Source organism: Lissotriton helveticus, chromosome 4_1, assembly GCF_964261635.1.
Source record: "Lissotriton helveticus chromosome 4_1, aLisHel1.1, whole genome shotgun sequence".
Lineage (NCBI taxonomy): Eukaryota > Metazoa > Chordata > Amphibia > Caudata > Salamandridae > Lissotriton > Lissotriton helveticus.
Genome location: NC_136063.1, coordinates 1,124,426,081 through 1,124,450,746, shown reverse-complemented (window position 1 = coordinate 1,124,450,746; position 24,666 = coordinate 1,124,426,081). Strand labels below are relative to the sequence as shown.

The 24,666-nt window shown below is 44.5% G+C and overlaps 1 protein-coding gene across 1 annotated transcript in view; it reads right to left on the bottom strand.

Annotated features, from left to right (window-relative positions):
• The window catches only part of FRRS1L (ferric chelate reductase 1 like), a 239,571-nt gene that overhangs the window by 32,891 nt on the left and 182,014 nt on the right, over positions 1-24,666 (bottom strand). The window contains exon 4 of the mRNA XM_078687732.1: positions 16,117-16,363. Within this exon, the coding sequence (XP_078543858.1) occupies positions 16,117-16,363 (247 nt within the window). The remainder of the gene's footprint in view (positions 1-16,116; positions 16,364-24,666) is intronic.

The window sequence follows — 24,666 nt, the reverse complement described above, 5'->3', positions numbered from 1 at the left end:
GATGGCCCCATTGATATGAGATATTCATGGACCGCAGTTTCTCCGTTACTGGGCGGAAAGCGCGTCGTCGCTTCAGGGTGTTGGGCGCTAAATCTTGGAAGAGCTGAATCTTATGGCCCTTGTACTGCAGGTCCGGCTTGTCTCGAGCACGCTTCCAAATCTCCTCCTTCTCCACAAAGAAATGCACCCGTGTGATGATGTCCGGGAGAAGCCCCAATCTCCCCGTGGGCGCCGCCACTCGATGAGCCCGGTCTAGTGTGGGAGGTGATACATCCTCATCGCCCCGCACCTCGTGGAGGAGTTGTGCCACAAAGTCCATTACGTCCTCCCCTTCTTCTCCGAGTGGCACGCCGCGGATGCGGAGGTTGTTCCGTCTACCCCGGTTCTCTAAGTCCTCCTGCTTGATTTGGAGTTCAATATTCTGTTGTTCCAGGGCCGTTAGGCGCTGCCATAGATGTTCCTGGTCCTCGGTGCGCGTGTCCGCGGTTCTCTCCAGGCTGTCAACGCGGTCCCCCAGTTCCGTGACTTCTTTCCTGAGCTCCGTGACGCATGAGTGGACCTCCGACCTCAGGGATCCGATCTCAGTCTTAAGGTCAGTCATGAAGGCGGCCATGAACGCTTGCGTGACCGGGGGGGAATCCGCCATCTCCGCAGGTGGGCCTCCACTGGCCGCCGGCACTCCCACCTTGCCCCACATGGCCGTCACCGGGTTCCCCTTGGGGGTCGGCGCTGGTTCCGCCTTGCTGTTCCTGTTCGTGCGCGTCATCCTCCGTGCGGTCCACAGGGTGCCGCCTAGGCCGTGTCAGGGCCCACGCCCGATGTAGGCCGCTTGAGCGAAGGCAAAGGGGGGAGGTGGGGGGCACCGGCGCGAAGTCTCAGCGCACTCAGGGGATCCGGGCTCCGTACCGTCACCCCTCGCAGCAATGAGCACCCAGCACACACCCCACGTGGCAGAGCAGGCAGCCCAGGGATCCCTCGACCACGGCGCCTCACTTTCCAACGCGCGGTCAGCCAGGCCAATGAGCAGACCCGCTCGTCTTCAGAGGAGGCCACTATCACCCTCGGGGGGGTTAGCACCAGAGAGTGCCTCTCACAACAGTACCAGGCCTGCACTCACCCCCAGGGAGGAGCCGCTGTGATATCTCGCTGCCACGGTGTTTCCCCGCAGGCTGTATCTCGGCTGGCGCCGCCCGCTCTTCAGAGTGCCCCAGGGGCACCGGCCGCAGCAGAGCACCGCTCCGATCTTCCCCGCTGCTCTCCGTCCCGGATCCGCAGTGCCGCTCTTCCTCAGCAGCCCGCTGGGGAGGTGAGACTAGTAGTGCCTCCAATCCTCCCTGGGGCCAGACAGCGGGTCCCGCCGCTTCCCAGCTCCGTCCCGAAGCGCGGGAACCGGGGCGCTCCGGACTCAGAAGCCGCTCAGGGGCCCCCGCCCAGTCACCCCGCCTCACCGCAGCGGCCACAGGTAAGGGCGCCGCAGGCTCTCCGTGTGGGAAGGGCAGGGGTCGCTCCAGCCAGCGGTCGCCGACGGTCTCAGTGTCCGCTAGGCTCCGCCGCAGGCCGCCTCCCCCAGGTTCACAAGATGGCGGACGGACCGGGCGGTCCCTCTCGCAGCGAGCCGGCCGCTCGCTTCTGCCGTCTACCAGGCGGAGCACGGAGGTTTCGCGCCACGAAGCACTGCCCAGCTGGTCAGGGGCACCGGGGAGGTGTGTGGCGGGTCTGGACACCTGAATTCCGCTTAAATAGCCAAAGATGGGCCCAACGGCGGCGGGAGCTCCGCAGCCACGCGTCTACTCACATCGCTGGTCAAGCCACGCCCCCGTCTAGGTGAATTTAAAGAATCAAGTAATCCTGTGCGTCTGTCCACTGTGTCGAAGGCAACCGCCGGCAGTGGTAATGGGGCAGCAAAGAGTCTTACCAGCTTAACAAATGGCGCATTCTCCCTATCGTGTACCCACTGGTGCAAGTGTGCTCCCTGCGCGACACGATAGTATAATTCAAAACCGGGAGCGCCCAGGCCACCTAATTGATACGGTAGGGCAAGAATTTTCCACTGAACTCTCGCCTGTTTGCCGGACCAGGCTAGTTTAATCATCAGTGACTTGAGCCGCGAAAAGAAGCACCGTGTTAGCACCATCGGGATATTTGTGAACAAAAACAGCAGGGTAATATCATCATTTTCATTATCGAGATCCTTCCCAGGAGGGCGAGAGGTAGTCCGATCCATTTTTCTACGTTACCTTCCAATCTATCTATAGCCCTGCCGTAGTTTTCACGGAATACCATCTCAGCATCAGTGTGCAGACGTATCCCTAGGTACCGTACGGGCTCTGGGGTCCACCTCAATGGGTATTCCATCTCAAACTGTTCTGTGGCTTCCGTGAGGGGGAACGCAATTGACTTGTCCCAATTCACCTTTAATCCCGAGAGAGCTCCAAAACGCACCACCTCGCGCAGCAGCGGGGCCAGATTCGTCTCAGGTTCCCGAACATAAAGCAGTGTGTCATCTGCATACGTAGTTATTACTAGTTGGTAGGTGGGGAAATTAAGTCCCCGATGTGAGTGGTATCCACGCATTGCGCACGCTAGTGGCTCTGCAACCAAAGCACACAGCGTGGGAGATAGAGGGCATCCTTGTCGGGTACCCCTTCGGATCTTAATAGGTTCGGTGATGTTGCTACCGATTCTAATGCGGGTAGTCGGGTCGTTGTAGAGCACCGATATCATCTGTAAGAACAATGGGCCTAGCCCAAGTCTCGCGAGTGCAGCCCTCATGAAAGACCACCCCACTGAGTCAAAGGCTTTCTCCATATCCAATAAGACTGCTATCGCCCTCGAATCCGGTCTCGTATGTTGGATAGCCTCAAAGACCATTTGTAAATTGTAGGTGATATTTCTGCCCGCAACAAACACCGCTTGTTCCGGAGCCCCCAGGTCCGGGGTCAATAGGGCCAGGCGGGTTGCAAGGACTTTAGCATATATTTTTGTGTCCACATTGAGCAGTGACAGTGGTCTATAAGAGCTGCACTCATCAGTGGACTTATCGGGCTTGGGAATGGCAACGATAAGTGCTTCCCTCATCGAACTTGGCATCTGCCCAGACTCAATTACATCTATAAACAATGTGGAGAGGTGCGGCAGCAGGAGTTCTAAATATGTTTTATAAAACTCGACTGTTAGGCCGACAGTGCCCGGCGCACTGACCGTCTGCATCCCACCCAGTGCCTCTCGTATCTCATCAAATTCTATAGGAAGCATTAAGAATTCACGCTGCGTATTCGTGAGGAACGGGAGCTGGATGTGCTCCAAATAGTCCTTAACCTCCTCCTCGCTACACGTCGAACGTGACACATATAAGTCGGAGTAGTATTCTAGGGACTGCTGCGCTATCCCTTCTACCTCTGTGATTAGTGTACCTTCTTTTGACCTGACCGCTGCAATCGTCACTCTCATCTTTTGTTGTTTCATCATGTTGGCCAAGACCCTCCCCGGCCTGTCCTTCTCCCCGTATGTTCTCGCAATAGCGTACTTCCCCATATGCCTGACCTCCGCATTCGCCTCTTCCTGGTATTCTGCCAGTAGCCCCTTCATTTCTTCCCGTGTGTCTACGGCATCCTCTGTCAAGAGGCGGCCCCCACAGTCCACCAGCTGCTGCTCTAGGCGTGAGAGCCTCTGGCGGATCGAGCGTATATGCCAGAATGTTTACTCATGGCCACGCCCCTAACGTAGACTTTGAACGCCTTCCAGACCGTTTGAAAACTTCCCACTGTGCCTATATTAGTTTCAAAGTATGTCTCAATTGCTTCGTGTAGTTCTTCCCGGAAGACAGGGTCTAGCAGTGGGAATCTCCATGTGAATGGGGGCGGGGCCCTCTGTGGCAACGAGAAGCCTAGCAATATAGTTGAATGGTCGGAGAGAGTACGGGGCAGTACCTGACACCTGCGGACCAGAGAGAGTAGCCCCGGCGAAGCTAGCCAATAATCAGTGCGTGTGTGCATGTTGTGAAAGGCAGAATAATGAGTGTATCCTCCCTGCGCTGAGTGTAGACTGGGCCAGACATCCGCCAGGTCTTCACTGATAAGTATCCTATCTAGTTCCCTAGCAGCCTTTGCAGGGCGTCGATCCAGGCCGCACGAATTGTCCAAGTCTGGGCATCTAGTCATGTTGAAGTCCCCACCCCACAGTACAGTCCCACTGGGAATCTCCTGAGCAATTTTATATAAAACTCAGGGCTGTCATAATTAGGTCCATAAACATTAACTACCAACACATCCAGACCCTTCCCAGTAAGTCTAGAAATAACGTATCTGCTGTCCGGGTCAGCCGCTACCTTACTCAGGGAGTAGTCCGATTTTGGGTTGGCCCATGTGAGCACCCCCCGGGCATGGGTCGTAAACCAGCGGCATTAAACTATCCTCGCAACCCCCTGGCCTGCAACCTAGAGCAGTTCTCGGGAAGGTGCGTCTCCTGGAGCAAAGCCAGGTCAACATGGTGTCTAGCCAAATAATTCAGAACCTTCCGAAGTTTCCGGTGGTCGTTAAGGCCACGTGCATTCCACGTCAGAGCATTCAGGCCACCCGCCTCATTTTCCTTGGAAGAAACTTCAGGCATATTACTCATAGCTAGCCAAATAGTACATTATCCTGCACACAGTAGACAGTTGCATAGTTTCTGTTGTACACTATATCGTGACTCGCACCTCATGGCCATCAACCTTAAACTACCCAACCCCCTAACACCCGACCTTCACACCCGCAGCGGACCTCCCCCAACTAGGTCGCGAAGCAATCTACTATTGTTTCCGGATCTCTAGAGATTAATTTCTTATTCTTGGGGAACAAAGTTGTCATGTTTATGCGGTTGTCAGAAAGTATTCCCTTCTTGTGAATTCGTGGAAAGTTTCTAGTGACCTCTGAGCTAGCTGGCACTCACAATTAAATCTAATAGATTCGGTAGAGACCTAGTCGACCTCAGACCTACGTCTGAACTACAGGATTTACTATTCCAATGCGCAGAGCCTATTGGGAATATAGGAACTACACTACAATTTAAGTTCCAGATCCATGCAAACCCAGGGCAGGTGATAACTTTACCTAAGCACATTTGGGCACATTTGTGGCCCACAAAAAAGAGATCCAGCAGGAATGTAGTAGGGAAGCAAACCACATTTTTATTCTACCAAAGGATTGAACACAGAATGGGTTTTCTCAAGATTATCTGTCTACAGTTACCAAACCCTCCCATTGCTTTGGTCTGTTTAGATTACTATTAGGAATAGTACATCACCTAGTTGCATTCCCTACACTGAAAATGCATCCCACTACCCGGTGTCCTTGTGATGAGCAATCAAAACAATGCACCTTGCACTTTATGCTCTTTTGCAACTTTTATCTGCATTTTAGGTGTTTTTTATTTAAAATCACTTTTTATAAAGTATAATGTGAGAAAAACCCATGCTGCTATGAAATTACTTACTACTCTTGATGATCCAGGGATATGTTTGAATGTCATGTCATATATACAAAAAGCAATTGATGTAAGACATGGTATTGTGCTTGTCAACTGATTTATATGTAACTAATTGGATTGTCTTTTGTATCTCGGACACTGTTTTTTTAATTGTACTTGTGATTAAAGCTTGTTGAACTGAACTGACTAAATGTGTATCTTTCATAATCCACAATTGTTACTTCATTAAATTTGATATTCAAGGCAATTTTGATTTGATCGTACGTCACTTCACCTTCTTGTGGTATCTTTTCATGGCTTCTTTCATTGATTCACCAGCCATGTTCTTCAGATATTTCATAATCTTTTTATAATCTCTTTTGTCTTTTGCATCAATGAAATCTTCAAAAGTCTCTATCTATGCCGTCCATCTATTGCCAAAATTGTGTTTTTTGGCACTATCAAATGCAAGTCGCGATTTTAAGAATGCAACAACTGTACATACATTATAGAACAGAAGCCGCCTCTCGGGGGCCTCCGAAGGAACTTGATCAGACACAGCTTCTCTAGCGCCTTGTGATGTGCTGGCTTCGAGGTTGGCCTTAATGACTTTTGGAGCCTGGATCTCGCTCTGGTTCTCCATTGGAGCTCTTAACTGGACGGCAGTCTGTGAAACTGTTCTGGGCCCCTATGCGGCAGCTTTAGTGGTGGGCTATGCAGCTGTCAAACACAACCCCTTTGACACTCCTTCTGGGGCCGCTTCACAGCACATTGTAGATCGATGATTCGTTAATGGTTCAGTTAAGAGGATAAATCTCTGTACACTAAAAGTCAATGAAATCTGATAATGTAGCTTGGTTTTCTCTTGAAATATTTCTCCACAAAATACCTGGTTAATCTCTGCTTCATAAAACATGAATTTCAATTTGATTTGTACTGAAATATTGCTGTGTGTTGCTTTCGTAACCTGGTTGCATCCTTTAGCATTCTTACTCCATATAGCATATGCCATTAATTTGTGTAATGGCGCAATACCTTTTAGTTGCGGACTTTTTATTTAGATCCTGGCCACCGACATGCAGATTTTCAATGTTGCTTGCTTTATCTTTAAGCTTTATTAACAGGCTGCCATTGTGCTGAGACTTCACTGGTGCTAGAGGGACTGCGGCACACGTGGCACACAAAAGCAGTTTGCTGGAATATGGCAAACTCTCTGGAAGAGTGCTTTCAGTGTACGGGCTTCGTATCCCCTTTCTTGTCGCCAGCTGTAGCGTCCTGCAAGCCAGGTTCTCACCAATAACTATGCCACACACTGACAGTAATTTTACACGTCTTTATCCACTGTGTTTAAGTCAGTGTTCAACATTCTAAGCCTGCCTTCAACTCATCTCTCCAACGCTTATGTCACAGACCTCCAGGGAATAATGGGAACAAAAAGAGTTTCAGCATTCTTTTATGTACAAGTCGAGGAGTTCTGGTCCAGGCCCAAGGGGTGGAGTAGCTGTTGAAGCAATGTAAAGCACTCACAGACTTAGTTGTGGAAAAATACTAATTGATGTCTTCTAACACCTGATAATGTGAGTTGATAGCAGGAAAGCAGTGTTTTATGAGGATGTAGTGTTCAGTAATTGAACTGAGGCTGGCATCGGGATCTTGACACAATGGTCCTTTTGATAGAACTGCATTAAAGTATCTAAAGAGAGTGTAAATGATGGAATGTGTGGTGGGGTTCTCTCAGTTTCTGTGCTCCAATGTTGCATTGAGGAGGTTTAAATTAAAAAGAGGATTGTTCACAATGTATGCCGCCTGCCATCACTCTTTGAAATGTAACATGTAAAATGCAATTATCTGTTGATCGTTCCAGTTGCTATGAATGGGGTCAGGTGCATTTACTTAGTTGCTAAATATATGCTTACTGCAGAAAAGGTCTAGTACCCTTTAAAGTGTGGCATTATAGACCTGCTGCAACCATCCCATGAGAAGAATGCTAGCCTTGAAGACAGGTACCGCCAGTACTGTGTTTTTTTCAACTTCAATTTTTTCTTCTATTTATTTCCTTAGACATCAAAGAACACATCAGAGATCCTCTCTTTCTTACTGAATTTCAACAATTTTCTAAATGCCTTCTCTCTAATAATGGGTAAACTCAGTATGCGTTCACCCTTTTAAAAAACAAATGGGTGTTATTTCACTAACTTTTTACGGATTTTTATATTGTATGTCTGATGCCCCAATGGCCCACGATTAAAAAGTGTTTTAAATAAGACATGGAACCTTGTAAGAGAAATTTATACTACTCATCACTAGGATGGGACGCTTGTTTTTCTTGATAAAATATTGTGGTTAAATTATCATACTGGAACAATATTTAATCGAGAATTTTATCTGCATCTCGGTTGTCAAGGTACGTATATACAAGCACGTGTTCATTTACTATTTATAATTACACATCGACTAATTTACTATGGGATGGCACCATTTCTTCAAATATGCTTGAGAGAAACATATTTTGCCTACTTACTCATATGAATGATGTTACCAAACATTAAACCCATCCATACCTTCCTTCTGTCTCAATACTTGATCTTGGGACATATGCACAATCTTGACACCCCAACAACAATAACCCTATTTCTGTAAAATAGATTTTACCTTATTTATATCAATCCATATTCTACATCTTGGTTCAGAGAAACCCAATGGGCTCTCTAATTCAAGTGTGACTTACACCCTCAACAAAATGTCAGTTGCTCTGTTGTTTCCAACATTTGTGGCAATTACTTGTAAGTACTATTGTATGAACTCAAGCACAAATCCCTTTTCCTCCACACTCCCAATACTTCATTTTATTCACCGGATCAATCAGGCTTGTAGCTGTGTGTTTTTAGCACCACAATAAAAAATTATATCTATACACACATTACTACATCCCTTTGGAGATTTTCATGAGGCTGTTGCCTTGCATCTATTGCTCTTCAAGCATGCTATTCAAGCTATTCTCACTTACTGCATGTATTAAATCTTCCCTTTGGTACCTTCATCTAGATGACACCACTCTCCAACCTCAAAAATGTAATAGCAAGTAAGCATTATCTTCTTGTACTTTCACACTGATTGCATGTATCATCAAATGATTAAATGCCTAGAAAAGAAATGAGTGTCAGGAAGCAGCTAATGTTATAAATGCAACTGTGCAATTTACCATCTTCAGTCTGGCACCTTGAACCTTTAAATAAGTCTTAGATCCAATTATGATATATTCTGAGGTTCATGGGGTCACAATCACATATGTTAGAGTCACCTCCATATTGCTCGAGGAGGATCAAAGACATTGATTGACATCCATTCTAGCACATAGCTTTTAAATAAACTTCCTCTTCTAGTGTGGTATCAATGGGCATGTTTAATATTGCCATCAATGAAGATCCTGTCATTTTATGCGTATTGGAATTTGAGGGCTAAAACCATGCTCTCAACAAGGCAAACTGTTTCACATAACAAAATGTGAATGCCTACATAGCAAAAACAAATTTTGTATGAGTTGAGCTTCAGACAGTTTGAGTTCCGCTACATGAAATTAACCCCCATGTCTGCAAAGTGAAGGCCCGCCAGAAAAATACAGCCCGTTTAAAACACACCCAGCACAAGGGAGGGTGCCATAAAATAGGGAATCATGCAGTGACAATATTATATATTTTTAATAATAATGTTGTTAATAACTGTTACTGAATGTGTATTAATAAAGCACACACACACACACACACACACACACACAAGGTGTCTCTTGGCCTATCAAAGCTCTTACCTTTACTGTACCCATGATGAGCCTGAGATGCTTTACCAAATCGATTGAGTGAACAACCAGGTTTTTAGTGATTTTTTAATTTTACCAGACTTAGATTCAATAACAATATCTGGTGGAAGCTATTCCAATGTTGAATACCCTGGGCATGGGAGGATCTGTCTGCCTATATTTTAATTGTAAATATGGGCACAACAAACAAACATTTAAAACTGGTATCATCATCATACATCCATATATGTACTTGAAAAGGCTGAAGTACACTGGCTAAAGAGTTTCAAATATTAGTTAACAATAAGAGTGAGAAAGAAGATTTTCAGGTGTGGGGGGACTTCAACTCAAAGTATAAGGGTTAAAAGACAAAAAGGTCCATGTTGGATTTTTTAAGTTCTGTCCAAAAGGAAGGATTTAATACATTGCAGTATGGTATCTGTTATTGTAATGTTGGATAGCCATTGGATAAGTGTATGGTGGTTGAGAGTATCAAAGGCAACTGACAGATCTAATAACTGTCCCAGGATCATCACCATTGACCATCATACGCAAATCATCAATTACTAAGGTGACCACCTTAACCAATACTCAGTCGTGGTCTAAACCCAGCCTGAGAATTCTGTAACACATTATTTGACCCAAAAGAGCTTTGAAGCTGAGCTATCACTGCCTTCTCCAACTGTTTTGTGAAATATGGCATATGAAATACGGTAATATTGGTTTAATGAATATAGATAACAAAAGAAAGAATTAAAATTACTGACTTTTAAGGCCTTCACAACAAACAACTTCTCCTCCTCCATAAAGACTTATTAAAGCAATACATTAAAATGTATGACACTGAGGTTAGCACGAAAGCACTCAAAAGAGGCACCCACATAGGAACATCACAAAAAATTAAAAAGGCTGAAGGGAGCAGTGCTACCATACTCTACGCACTTACATCAGACACAGTAGGAATGCAAACGTGTTGGTGCATTAGGCAAGGTGGAATGTTAATATCCACTTAACTGGCAACTGGGCCATATTAATTATGCTTGTTTTTACAGCAATCGGGCAGTCCCTTGCAGGTTACAATTTTGGTAGCTACCTTCTACTGCCTTAATGGAGCCCAGTCCTGTCCATAAGTAAAGGTCTGAAGACAAGTCCAGCCTTACGTAGGCAGTTTAGCTCAAGGACTGCCAACCTATCTCCCACAAACATTCAAATGACTTCACAATGAAGGTAGGAGCTTGGGATCCAGGGCTAAAGGTTGAGCTAAGCCCCAAACCAGAGAGCCAATTAAACTACATGTGGTTCAGAAATCAATTGAAAACTGACATTGACAAGGTTTCACCTCACCAATCAAAGTCTTACATTCGACTTCCATATGCAAATCTGACTTTCTCATTTTATAATTGAAGCCCTCTGAAGTAATCTCAAAGGCAGGAGTAGCACTCTTCAAAACTCCTAAATACGTTTCTGTGCCTCCCTTATTCTCTTCTAACAAAAAAAGAAGAGCAACCCATATGTCATTGTGAACTGGGTGTAGCAATTCAGCCAAAAAACAATTGTTTCACAAGGAACTCATTATAACATAAAAAATACAAATTACCAATACAAAGACTAGGAGCATTAGTTCCTTCAAACTAAATAAGAAATGCAGTTAGATTCAATAGGTATACCATTAAACCACTGTTATTTCATTAGTAATGGTAATGAATTAATCCTGGAAATTGGTAAGGCCCACACACAACGGATTTACTGTTATGCCCACTTCTGCCAAAGATGGTGTACATTTTATTTACTTGGAGAAAAAAATGACACTACGTATTTAAACTATATACAAGGTCAAAAAAATGTGACTGATGTGCCCCAGTGTACTGACCATAACCAACAGTGAAGTAATTTACAGTGACAAATGGAGAAGAACAATTGGTTATTGGAATGGTAAGGGAGGTCCTATGGGAGAATTGATTCTAATGCATAATTATTTCCAATATTCTGGGACTCTCCCTTCCTTTGTAGTCGATGACATTTCGAGCCTTTTGTGACATAAAATCCTCTGCGTAGCCTCACAAGACCCACCGCCAAATTAGGATGGCGGTGGGTCTAGAAATCTGTCTGCAGCTTTTCCGCCGCGGTCGCCTTCCGACCGCGGCGGAAAAGCTTTAACATGGCTGGCGGTGTCTATCAGACACCACCAGCCATATTAGCATGGTGTACGATGTATGCTTTTCCGCGGCGGCTTTTCCGCCATGGAAAAGCATACGGACCTTCACTTCGGGGGCCCGTTGCGGGCCCCCTGGGTGAAGGGGGGGTGGGGGATGCACATGGGGGGTACCTATGGTACCCCCGTGCATTTGCGTGAACAAAGCAGCAGGTACCGCGCGGTGCCTGCCGCTTTGTGCATGCAAATGCACAACTTAAATTTGTAACATCGCGGCATATGCTGCCCCTGCGGACACATCCTAATTTGCACGGAGGGACTGCCGCTGCCCCTGCGGATGGTCCCTCCTACTCTATGGTGGCGGACGGACTCAGGTCCATCCGCCATCATAATCGGCCCCTTAGTGCTGACTCAGGGATAAACGTGATAAAACCTAGCCTGTTGTGGGCATCTATGACCTGATAATGCCACCCCTGGTATAATGTCTGTCATGGCATGCTGGTGGTAATTGATGGTGGAATGTGGAAATCCAGAGCATGATGATGGTACCCACCACTAGTATAATGCTGACCTCGTATACTGGCACTGTCATATTCCAAGACCTTCAGATTATACCCATGACTACCTCCCTGCTCAACAGATCTTTTTCTTCCAATACACAACGAGCAGTTGCTTCCCCCTCCTTGCTCGAGAACAGGTCTGTGACTGCAGACAGACTCTGCATCTACTGCGTTTCCCTCCCTCACATAAACTTGATTCTAAATCACTGCTTAAATAGTGCAATGCCATCAATCTCTTCTTCAGTGAAATAATACAGAAAATCTAATGGCACATCGACAATACCAAACCTGCTTCATCTCTTACATCTATCTCTTCTGGGAGAATCATGCAACAGTCATCCTTGAAAACCCTGTATCTCACGTCCGGCAAATCCACTTCTTATGAAGATGATGCCTGACCCTCGTCCTTCATCAAGGTTCTCTGGGAATTCTCTCTCACCCCCTACTCACCATTGTTAATGCCTCCCTCGCTCAAGGAATCCTCTCAGAAACTCTCAAGACACACCAGAACTTTCCACACCTAAAGAGGCCTACACTAGATCCTGATGATGTTTCCAACTACTAGCCCATCACTCACCTATCATTCATTGGCATCATCATTCAAGAAGCAGTCAATGTTCAACTACAAGGTCACAATAATGCTAACCATCTCCTGATTTACTACATAATTACCAGTTTGGTGTCAGATCATGCTACTGCATGGAGATTGCTATCGTAAACATTGTAGATGATGCCCCCCAAGACCACAGATGAAGAAGATTATGGCCTCCTAATATCACTGGACCTCTCAGCTGCCTTTCACACACAGGACCATCCCAAGCTCATACACTTCCTGAAGTCTTATCGGGGATTCACCAGCAATGTCCTTCACTGGATTCCCTCCTACCTTTCCAATCACCATCAGTTTGTTCACATAGGCACCTTCAAGACTTTAAACATCCCTATCTGCTGTGGAGTCCCCTAGAGTTACTTACTGTCTGCTGTCATCTTCAACCCCTACATGAAGCTGCTTGGGTCTCTACTCATAGATAACAGCATCATGATTCACCAAAATGCCGATGGTACACAACTGTATGTGAATGTCTCCTCTGCTTCAGACATCCAACTCCTCAAACACTGCTTACATATTATCCAGACTTGGATGTCCAGCGCCTACCAGAAGCTCAACCAAACCAGGACAGAATTCCTGTTACTTGTCTAGAACAACAAAATTGAAATTGTACAAACCTCGCTCAATGACATGAACCTTGGTAGCTTCGATTCCCAACATTCTCCGAATGCAAGTAACCTGATTTCACCCTGACACCACTTTCACCCTCAAGGAACATATTGGCAAATAAACAAGATGGCCTGCTACCTGCTCTCTCTTCTAAAGAAAGTGAGACAGTTTATTCCAGAAAGTTACTTCAGAACTGCTGTCTACGCCCTTGTACTCTTGTATTTGGATAGTGGTAACGCCCATCTCAAGGGCCTCTCAGACTCCACAATAGCCCCCTTAAGTGAATCTCACACGCTGCAGCACATCTCATCCAGTGCTTGAAGACATATGATCACATAATCGCCATACCGATGGCACTTCATTGGCTTCCCTTGCTGGCCTGCACCATCTTCCAAACCAGATGTAGCATTTGCAAAGCCATCACCTCCAACACCCTGCTTGTATAGCGTCTCTGGTGGTTCTTGGCAAACCTGGACTATTGGGCTACAGACTACGAAATGTAAAAATAAAAAAAAAACAAGACAAGCAGGCTTTTACAACTATGCACCCAGGATTTGGAACAACAGATGCATTCTTCAAACTGTCCTAAAGCTGCTCCAATTTAGGAAAGACTTGAAGCACATTTCAGATTGCATTAACTTCAACACACCAGATATTTCTCCTATCATGCACTGACTTTATGTTTGTTTTCGACCCTGTAGAGTGCTTTACTGCCTTTTGGCGAGGTTGGCTCTAGAAAAATACCACATGTATACATACTTCTGGGTAGCTCCAATTTCTCATCCTTTGGTGTTTTTGGTCTGTGTTTCAATGTAAGATTGCCCCTAGCTCTGAACCATCTGGCCACCTGCAGTTTTGGGTCTTGCTCCATGTAGCAGACCTCCAGATACTGCGCCTGGTTCTTTGGCAACCCTGGCATCAAGGGGCTGGTGCAGATAGGTGTCTTTGGGGATATCTCCCCAGAATGCTGGTCTCCCATAGTTCAGTGCATTTTCAGAAACAAAAAAGGAATATCAACCTTCTTCAAGTGAGCCCTAGACAATAGGAACACTGCCATGCATTTCTTATGTTTCCTTTCTCAATCCATTGCAATGGCAGCCATCTCTTTGCACTTGTAATTTTGCATTGCTGTACACCTAGCCATGGGTATAAACTCATACTCAGTTCAACCTACATAACCTTCACAAACCAATATTTCCTGGTTTTGCTGGCCCTGGTCCTAATTCACCTCTTGTATGCATATTTGTGTCTGTGGCACACCCCTGAAGGTATTTGAGAGTTACTGGGGTGCCCTAAAGGGTATCCCTATTTTGGAGGACACTCTAAGTGTTATTTCTGCCAGCCTTTATCAGTATTCCATTTCTTTGCCTGCAACTCTGCTTGACATTCCTATCTCACCTAGAATGCTGCATCTCTGTTCCCATTTCAGCGTTCCCGGAAGACCTGAAGTTCTAGTTTGTAAGTCCACTTATAACTTAGACGGGCTATGTACTGTATACCCAGGGGTGTTGTGCTGCTTCAGGATGCCCATATGATGCCCCCGGCTGTTTCTTGCGTAAGGCAGGTCTGAAATGTTATTATTCTTGGCATACTGGGGGGATACATGTCTTGATTATGCTCTTCCCCAGGATAATGAATGCTAGCTTTGGGATAATGGTGATTGTTCTTGGCATACTGCTGGCATGCATGGCACGTCTAACATTGGCATAATGCTGCCGCCGTTAGATTCAGGCTTTTTTTTTTAAAAATAGAATAACTTTCTTGAAAAATGTACGATTTTCCATAATTTTCTCAAACTGGTCTTGTTAGGAGAACGTGCATAACCAACTCCTCTAGGGATTGTGAATATGTTTGATGCACACTGAAAGTAGTAGACTTTTTCTTATATATATGTCACTTTGAGACTATGGTTTCTTAGCAAAGTTACGTGACAATCGTATAGTAAAACACACTATTTGACCTTCGGGCCCCTCCTAGTGGCAACAAGAGTCTCTCATTTCGCACGCTGCTAATGGAGCAGTTAACTATACCCCATCCTTTTCGAAGCTTAGGAGTTGCCAATTTTGATGATATGATTACAAAAACAAAATTCAAAAAGTTGGATTTGAGGATTACATCCTAACGTTAAAGCCCCAGCTGTTATTACTTGGAAACAAAACATTGCCATTGCTTCCCCAGGACGCACAGAGGTCATAAGTGGAAAGATGGCTCCTGGTTTTATTCACCCAGGTCATAATAACAGGGCTTGTTAAATAGGACTTAAAACTATGGAAACCTGCCCTGAGCCTCTAGGGGTGGCCTGTAGGTGGTGGTGGCTTACTGGGATTATTCGGTTTTAACTACATATGTGTAATTACTCAGGGGGCCTCTCAGCTTTCTATTTTGCTTTCTAATTTATTTTAATGAATGACAGAACAAAAAAAAGACCCTCAGGCATCCTTAAAATGGTGAAGAAGTATGTATGTGGTCCAGGGAGTCTTAAAAAACGATGTCCAAATTCACAATAAGCAGTTTTACGTTATTTGAAGCCTTTCTTTCCGCACTCCTGCCATGACATCCTTTGATTATAAGAGCTATTTAGGAGCTTTATCTGGACTTTTGAAACAACAGATCGGTAGGCTCTAAAAGATGGCCCAGCTATATCAATGGTATTGTGCGGTCCTTCGAGATCACCGTTAACAGGACCAATTAAATAATGTTTTCACTGATACTCTGTATTTATATGGGGACAGAGCTCAGCCTCGTCTTATCCTCTGCATTCTAATAATGCTTATAAAGGACTCAGCAAGTCATTGTTAAATTCAGATGGTCTGCTCTTCATTTTTTTTAAATGTACAAAGACCATGATATTTGGGAACCCTAAACTGAATGTAGGAATAAAGAAGGGTAAAGGAAAAATATGGTAGCATATTCATTAACGACTGCAGATTCAAATAAATTAACATACCTTGAATAGCTGGACCCCAGGCAAACAAATAGTACCAGCTCAAGTGGAGATCTACAATCGTTTCATCTCTGGGGACGTAAACAGGGCGTTTGAAGCGACAAGTGACGCGATTGTGTTCAAAGACTCCTTCTTCGTCCCTGGCAGGATTTCGCTTGATTTCTTTAGCCCATTGCCCAACATTGTAAAAGTGCTGGATGCGAACCCTTCCATTGTCATCATGAACACAGGCCATGGCATCATCACCTCCCTAAAAGGCAATGAAAATTGTGTTAAAATTGAAGATGCACCCAGGACAGCTTCATGTCACCTCAGTGTAAATATATTCAAATGCCGCTGGGCAAGGTGATCCTTCCCAACTAAATTGACAAGAGATTTTTCGAGCTACAGGCATTAATAACTTATTGGTAACATAAGAGTTTGTTTTCTATGTGATATAGTTTAATGGTAAGAAAGAGAAACTTCTGTACTACCTCACATGCCTTCCAAAGTAAAAAATACTTCTGAAAATGGTAATCAAAATTATTAAGAATGGTGCTGGACCTCTTGGTGTTTAAGCCGCACTCAATAAGGAGACATCCAGACACACTACAGTTTCAGAACAATTTTGAAAATACCTCACATTTTTGCCAAGTTTTCAGTAAAAAAGCACACTAAAAAATCTACCAATATTCAGTACAGAGGGTATCAACATTTCTGGTTAATCTAGATAATTTCTCCTTTGAGACCAGGATCTCAGAGTGACCAAAGAAAGGCATAAATATTGCCAGAAGTGCAAAATAACTTACATTTAAACACCAACCAAAAAGGACACACTCATTAGAAACTATTTTACTTATTCTTAACGCCATAAAGGTACAATGCATATAATAACAGTGTTATTAACCAAATGTATTAAATACCATTAAAACACTGAGTCAATAGCCCAACATCACATTAAAAGGCTTAAATAAATACATAAATAGACATAGTCTTAATCTAAACAAATTACAGTAAATAGATCTTCAAGATCCAGTACTAAGTAGGGTATTTCCTTTGATAATTTCAAAGCTGGGCTAAAAAGAACTGCAACACATTCCAGTTTTATTGATGGGTAGCTATATTCTACCAGACATGGTGAAAAGGTGTCTCACACTAGGGGATATCAAGTCTGGATCTGTGAAATGTATCTTGGGATGTTAAAAATAGAAGCTTTGAGCTTCTATTCTGATCATCGCTATTGTCATAACTTGTCCATTGCTGTGGGTTATTTGAAATCTTAACAAAGAAATTAAAAAGAAACAGATCTTCAAGATTTAATTATGCCTCTACCACATGTTTTCTTATAGGTAAAGCCTGCTAAATGAATGAGGAACAGAGTTACAGATCTCAATTGTGGGTAATTGTTACAAAAGTATTAAGGCAGGTCACCATTTGACTAAATGTTAACTTCCTTATTAATGGTACAAGAAACTTTGATCTTGGCTCATTGTAATATTTACAAAGGAATGGTGAGTGCAAAGTCCTTTGCTCCATATGATCATATAGCAAGTAACCTGGACCAAGTCATTTCTCACTGGTAACGTCACCAGGCGAAACATATAATCACATCTAAATCTCAAGAGAACAGATCTGTGTATGATGTTAGTAACATACTCAAGTAAGGTTGTAAACCATCTTTAATGAGAAACAAGGTATGTGTCCTAATGCTGGGTTTGTTACACTGCTTATGGTATCTTTATTCATTTAACAAGATCATCAATAAAGTCTTGAGATCCTTTTTGGTAATTTGTAATTATTGAGTCCAGACCATTGAAAAGTACTTGTTTGCCCAGATTATCGCATTGGCAATTTCATTTAACCATGGAATATTTAGAGCAAAGGATAGTTCTAAACAATCACTATCAATCTATTAAAGCTGCCCTCTTCCTGTGTCCAAATCCTATGCCATAATAGAAGAAGACAGATCCCAATAAGATGATCCAGGAAGGGCCAACCCAGTTCCATATGGCAAAAATAACTGGACCAACCCTTCAGTACTGCAAGCAGACTCCTAAAAAAGCATTTTCTGATAGCTATGAGCTTATATCATCAACTTACTCCCATACTCCTGTACCATAAGTCACTATTACTAGACATGTTGCCTGAAACATGAGTCCCATTTTTTTAGGGGTTTCTTTTCTAACGTAGCTACACATCTAAAAAGCCCTTCAACACATTTGCCAAACTGATACTTTCTAGCCTGAAATAGAAAATATGACCCCCAGATAGGAAAAAGTACATGGGCACCCATAATCTTAAATGAGGCAGACTTACTAGTGTTGTTCCCATATTTCATTATAAAAGGTTTCCATAAATTGACTTTAGGGTCAAGGTTGGCCATAAAGTCTGTGAACGTGATCAGTGAAGACTCTAGTCCATTGTGGGTACGGGACATTAGCACTGCCTTGTTGCTATACAAGAGGGCCGGCACCGGAAGAGGAACAATTTGGGGCATGTCACTGCACTGCTCAACCAACACCCCTTTCAGATTGTCAATGTGGAGGGTGAAAAGGAATGGCACACACCCCTGTCTCACCTCTCTGAACATTGCAAACATATGGCAATATTACCCTTTAATTCTGTATCTGACCCTAGCCCTTGAGCACATATAGATTTCCCTAAGAAGAACAACAATAGGTTTGGCTACCTCCATCTCCAACATCAAGGAGTAAAGGTTACTGTGATTGGCAAAGTTGAAGGCTCTCAACATATCAGTGAAGGCCAGGTACGTATCTCCCCTCTTACCCACTGTTTATTTCCCTATGAGCAGGACAAGGTTGAGACATTGCTCAACATTCATAATACCCTTGTGAAAACTGTATTGTATGTGCAAACTGCTTTAACCTCGGTAACAAAATTCCACTATCCATAGTGAGATCACTACGACAACCTTTTTTAAATAATAATGATACAAAAGTTGACCCATCCTTCAGATAGATATTAAAACTAAGGTTAACAAAGGGTCCCAAATATATATATATCTTATAATTAAAAAGATAGATGGGAATAACATCCGGACCTGAGGCTTGCTGAAAAAGCTGTCCATAACTGCTGTCATGAATTTATGTATATTGAAAGTGATAGGCGTTAGTTCATTGAGATTTAACAGATGCCCAATAGGATCCTCAGCATCCTTATCACCTTGATTAACAACACCATAGTTAAAATATATGCTATAAAAATGGCCACCTACTCTTATGAAGATATTGCAATTTCAATCGATATTCCTTCCAAATCTTTAAAGACATGTGTATTAACGACTTTCCAGGAAACCACATTATGCATGTGGTTACCTGCTTCAAGAAGTTTTTTCCATGTGTCTCTTCCTTTATTGCACTTCTTCTTACCTCCAGCACCCTCTTCTAATTTTGCCTCCATGTACTAACTTCTTCAAAACTCCTTATAGTCTCATTGAAAGCCTTTTTTAGATCCTTGAGGGTGTTAGTACAGTTAATGCCAAAGCAAGCAAATGAGCATTGGCTTTTCCACCCATTAGAGCAGTGAGTGCTATCGTAACATTGTTGCAAATTTTAAGAAAGACACTCTTAAGCTTATTGTCACTGTTTTTTTTATTTAGATAGGTCATAAAGTTTGTAGAACTGCCCCTCACCAAATTAGGTAAGAACTCATCTTAAACTAGAACTAAGAACTAGATAGCTCAATGTGGGTAACCAGAACGGTGCTAAGGCCACAATCAGTTGTAGTATGAATTCTAATGTCTATAATAAGAGGGCAGTAATCATTAAAACAATTCAAATGAGATGGGGTATAAAATTAGAAAGAAAAGGACACATGTTATGAGTATCTAAAGTAGGATCTATTGTGCTCCCTATGTCTCTGCCTATAAAAGTGTCACTAAAGGGCACTTGAGGATCAATAAATTTATTAGCGGCAAATAAATTGTTCTTAGACAATAAATTATTAATTGCCTCTCCATTTAAAAAAATATATATCGTTATTACATTTTTATTATTTTCTCGATACAAACAAATCAAGCATAGATATATATTGCACTTACATAATAGATCTATATCACTGTGACATTACATATGTAGTTCCAGATATTAACACTCAGAGAGCACAGCATAATTTGCCTCTATTACGCAGAAGGTAACGTGCATTGGCAGTTTGGTTTGGGTATATGATACCCGCGTATACTGTCACCTCTCATTGAGGAGCAGGATATGTCTATCATATGTGTCTTCTTCCTACAATGTTTGGTCAGATGTGAACATGTCTATTAGAACAATTCCGTACAACTTGTGTGCAATACATTCGTTGAATAACAGTAGACAATGAGGCACGGGTGATAGGAAGTGAACACTATCTCTGATTGTAAGATATCTTAATTTTCCAACTCTTGAATCATAACTAAGAAACTTAAAAGAAATGCAAAAGAAAAGGAGATGCAAAGTACACAAAGAACATGCATTTATTACCTTATGTGCCTTCTGACTGAAGTCATGTCGAGGGTTGCGCATATTGTAGCAGACTTGGGTTGCTGTTCCTAGCCAGTATGTAATTGCGTGGATGCCAAGGTATCATGCGTCTAGGGTTGTGTCCATGTAGCGTCATGATGGAATGTGGGGTCATTGCCCAACCTAACAGTCATGTCCAAGGGTGCCTTGTGTACAAGGCCCCTCCGTTCCTCCCAGGCATCATCTTCCACTTACTGTGCGGGGAGCACTCAACACTGTGCTAGCTTGTGTAAGAGTTTTCAGGATGTCGTCCCAGGCCTGTGCGATGGGAAACTTATGCAGCCCAGCCGTTTCTTCTCTATGAAGAACGGTGCTCTCCACCTGCGCCCAATTTCCCCAAAACTTTAGCCAATGGGGTGCCTCCGGGGGGTCTTTATGTTTCCACCTCTTGGTTATCAATCGCTTTGCAGTGATTAAACCTAAGTCACAGAATCTAGAGCTTACTTTGTGAGCTTTCGTAAAACCCCAGGTTGCAAACCTCCCATGTGTGTGGCAGTTCGGTGTTAATGCTGCTGGTGAAAGTTGCTGTTATTCTGTGCCAATAGGAGTGAAGTAGGGGGCAGGACCACAGCATGTGTAGTAGGTCAGCATTTAGTAGATAGCATCTTGGGCAAGCAGCGGTGGCGGTGTTAAAATATTTATTAATCTTGTCTGGCGAGAGATACGCTCTGTGTATAATATACGTTTGTATGAGATTGAAACGTGAATAACGGTGTATGTGTGGCGCTGACCAGGACGTGTTCCCAATCTTTATCTGTCCAGGGCTGACCTCTGTCTTCAGCCCATCGCACCCGGAGTTCCTGTGGGGGTTTTAACATGTGTGTAAGTAGGGCCTGCACTAGCCAGTGAATCATGTGTCCCCTCCCCATCACATGCAGATACTGCAGCAACTGATGTGTTTGTGGCTCAATTGTAAAATCTCCCCAAGTTAGTGTCAATGTTCGCATGATAGCTGCATGCAGGAGGAACTGGCCCACCGGCAGGCGAGTATCCGCTGTCAAGGTTGCAAAAGACAACAAGGCACATCCGCGTATAGATCTCCTAGTGTCTCCACTCCTGCCTCAGTCCAGGACGTCAGCGCTACGTCCATTACAAAGTCTCTGCCTCTGGGCGTACCAACCAGTGGTAGTATTGGGCCATAGGGAACAGTGTCTTTTGTAAGTTGGAGGCTCCTTCGGTAGCATCTGTGGGCCAACTCAATATGTAACTGCGCCGGGCGGGGACACTTTGCCAGTGGGTGAAATAGGCTATAGATTTGTGTCTGTGTCCATGAGCACGACTCAGTGGCGATATCTGCCAGGTTCTTGCCGCTTAGCCACTTTGTAACCCACTGCAGCTGCGCAGCTAGGTAATACAATTCTAGATGGGGAACTGCCAAGCCCCCACATTCCGGTGGCACATATAATTTCTGCAGCGATATTCTGGGCCGCCCATATTCCATATTAGACCTCTGAGTAAACCCTCCAGCTCCCGAAACAGGCGCACCGGGGCATACACCAGCAGATTTGCAAAATAATACAATAGCCTGGGTAAACTATCATTTTAGTCAGGGTGACGCGACTTATCCCATTGAGTGGCAGAGTCTTCCAAAATTGTATCTGCGCCCGTCTGGAGGAAATGGCGTGCACCAGGTTGCCCTCCAGTATGTCCGCAGGGGATCTGTAGATGTATATGCCTAGATATCTAAACATTGTCAGTTACCAGGCAAGCGCAGTGCCATTAATTGTTATATCAGTTGGGTCCACATTCTCGTTAAAAGAATAAGCGCCCGATTTGGCCCAGTTTACCTTAAGGCCTGAGACCTCCTTAAACTTACAGAATATGTCAGATATAGCTGGCTATATATCATGCAAGTCTCTCATGTACAGCAACAGGTCATCAGCATATAGGGACACCGTGTGGAAACCATCTTCCAGGGGTATGCCCCAGTGTACTCCACTTTCTCGCAGCAGAGCCGCCAGAGGTTCCATGGCTACAGAAAAAAGCAATGGGGACTGAGGGCATCCCCGCCTAGTTCCATGTCTGACCCTGATCGCATCAGACATAAGCTTGCCTGTGCGGGCCGTACCATGGGCTGCTGTTAGAATAACTGCACCATTTGTGAGTACCCGTCTCCTAGCTCGTATTTACGCAGCACGGCTGCAAGATAGGGCACTCCACCGAATCAAAGGCCTTCTCCAAGTCTAGTACTAAGCATCCATATCGAGGCCGATTCCCCGTCACATATTTCTGAACTCTAAATAACCTACGGATGTTAAGAGAGGTGCTCCAAGTTGGGACAAATCCATTTTGATCGCTATATACCAGGGCTGGTACAACCGGGGATATACGCCTCGCTAGGACGGAGGCAAGGATTTTATAATCTGTGTTTAGCAAAGCCAGTGGGCGTTTGGAACCAAGATTTTCAGGGTCTCTACCCGGTTTCAGGAGGGAGATCAGCGTTGTCTCATTTTGCGTAAGTGTAAGGGCTGAGTCGTCCAGGGACGCTGTATACACCTGCAGCAACTCCGGTATTAATATAGGCTTTAAAAAATTCAGCCAATAGCCCATCCGGACCCGAGGATTTGCCATTCGATAGGGAGAAAATACTATCCCGTAGTTCGTCTGGCAGCAGAGGAACACCCGGTTCATCCTGCTGATGCTCTGCCAGGTGCGGTAGCGTCAGGGCAGAGAGAAACTCCTGTATGTCCGTGTCTGTGGCTCGTAAGCAAGACCGATACATCCTGGTGTAGTGCTCTACAAAGGCGTCATGTATGTCTCTCTGGGTATGAACCGTATCGCCATGTCTGTTTTGTATAGACGTCACAGGTGTTGCCAGGTTTGTCTCCCACATGATGGGTGTGCGCCGAGTGTGCTACGTAATTCAAATTGCGAAGTCGGTCAAGTAATCTGGAATGCTCTGCCCTGATTCGTGCCAATGACCCATCATCACCCTCTACAGCCTCCCCCTCCCTCTGGAGCAGGTCATTTACAAGATGTGTGAGTTCAGTCTCTGGTTGTCTTCGTATTCCTGCCGGCATACCAAGACACTCGCCTCTAACCACTCATTTAAACGCATCCCATTCTACTTGGGGAGTCGTTGCGGTGCCAGTATTCTCCTCGAAGTAATGTAGTATATGTGTGCCCAGCAGACTCCGGAAGGGTGCATCTAGTAACACGTCTGGCTGCATCCGCCAGGTTAAGATCGGCGGTGCTCCCACAACACCTCCAGTATGTGCGGTTATGATCCGAATGTGTCCTCCCTAAATAATAGACAGGGGATACATGTGGAAGTAGTTCTTCTGAAAGCATGTACGGGTCTAATTGTACATGTAAACTGTGTGCACTAGAGTAGGAAGAATACACCCTGTCATGGGGGTTACGGTGTCTCCAGATGTCCCTGAGACGCCACTGCCCTGCCCAGTTAGTCAGCGCCTTCATAGCAGTATGTGTGGTTGTGCCCGGAAGGGGCGGAAAGGAGCGGTCCAGTGTGGCGGCAAGTACGCTGTTGTAGTCTCCCCCCAGAAGCATAGGTATATCATGCCACGGCACTAGGACGCATGACATATCATCAAAAAAGGCTGTCTGGTCGGTGTTGGGAGCATACAGTGATGCAATCACAACCTGTCTGCCAACCAGCGTGCCCCTCACCACCATGTATCTGCCTTCTGCGTCTATCAACAATTGTGTAATTTTAAGTGGAACCCCTGGCTGTACCCAGATTAGCGTGCCTCGTGCATATGCTGAATACCCTGTGGCGTATAATTGGCCTCGCCAGCGGTGGTGTACGCGTTGGATTTCTGATTTGGACAAGTGCACCTCTTGCAAGAGAGCTATTTGCATGCGATGTCTCTTGAGGTATGAGTATATTTGATACCTACGTGACGGTGTGTGCATGCCTCGCACATTCCATGTACCAATTTTAACTGCAGACATATTTGCTAAAGTACACAAACCTACCATGTGTCCCCAGCGACCCATCGGACTCACACAGTATATATGACCCCGAAGTGCACAACTTCCCCCACATGATGACTGGTGGCATTTTTTGGTGAGTGAAACAGGTGCACAATAA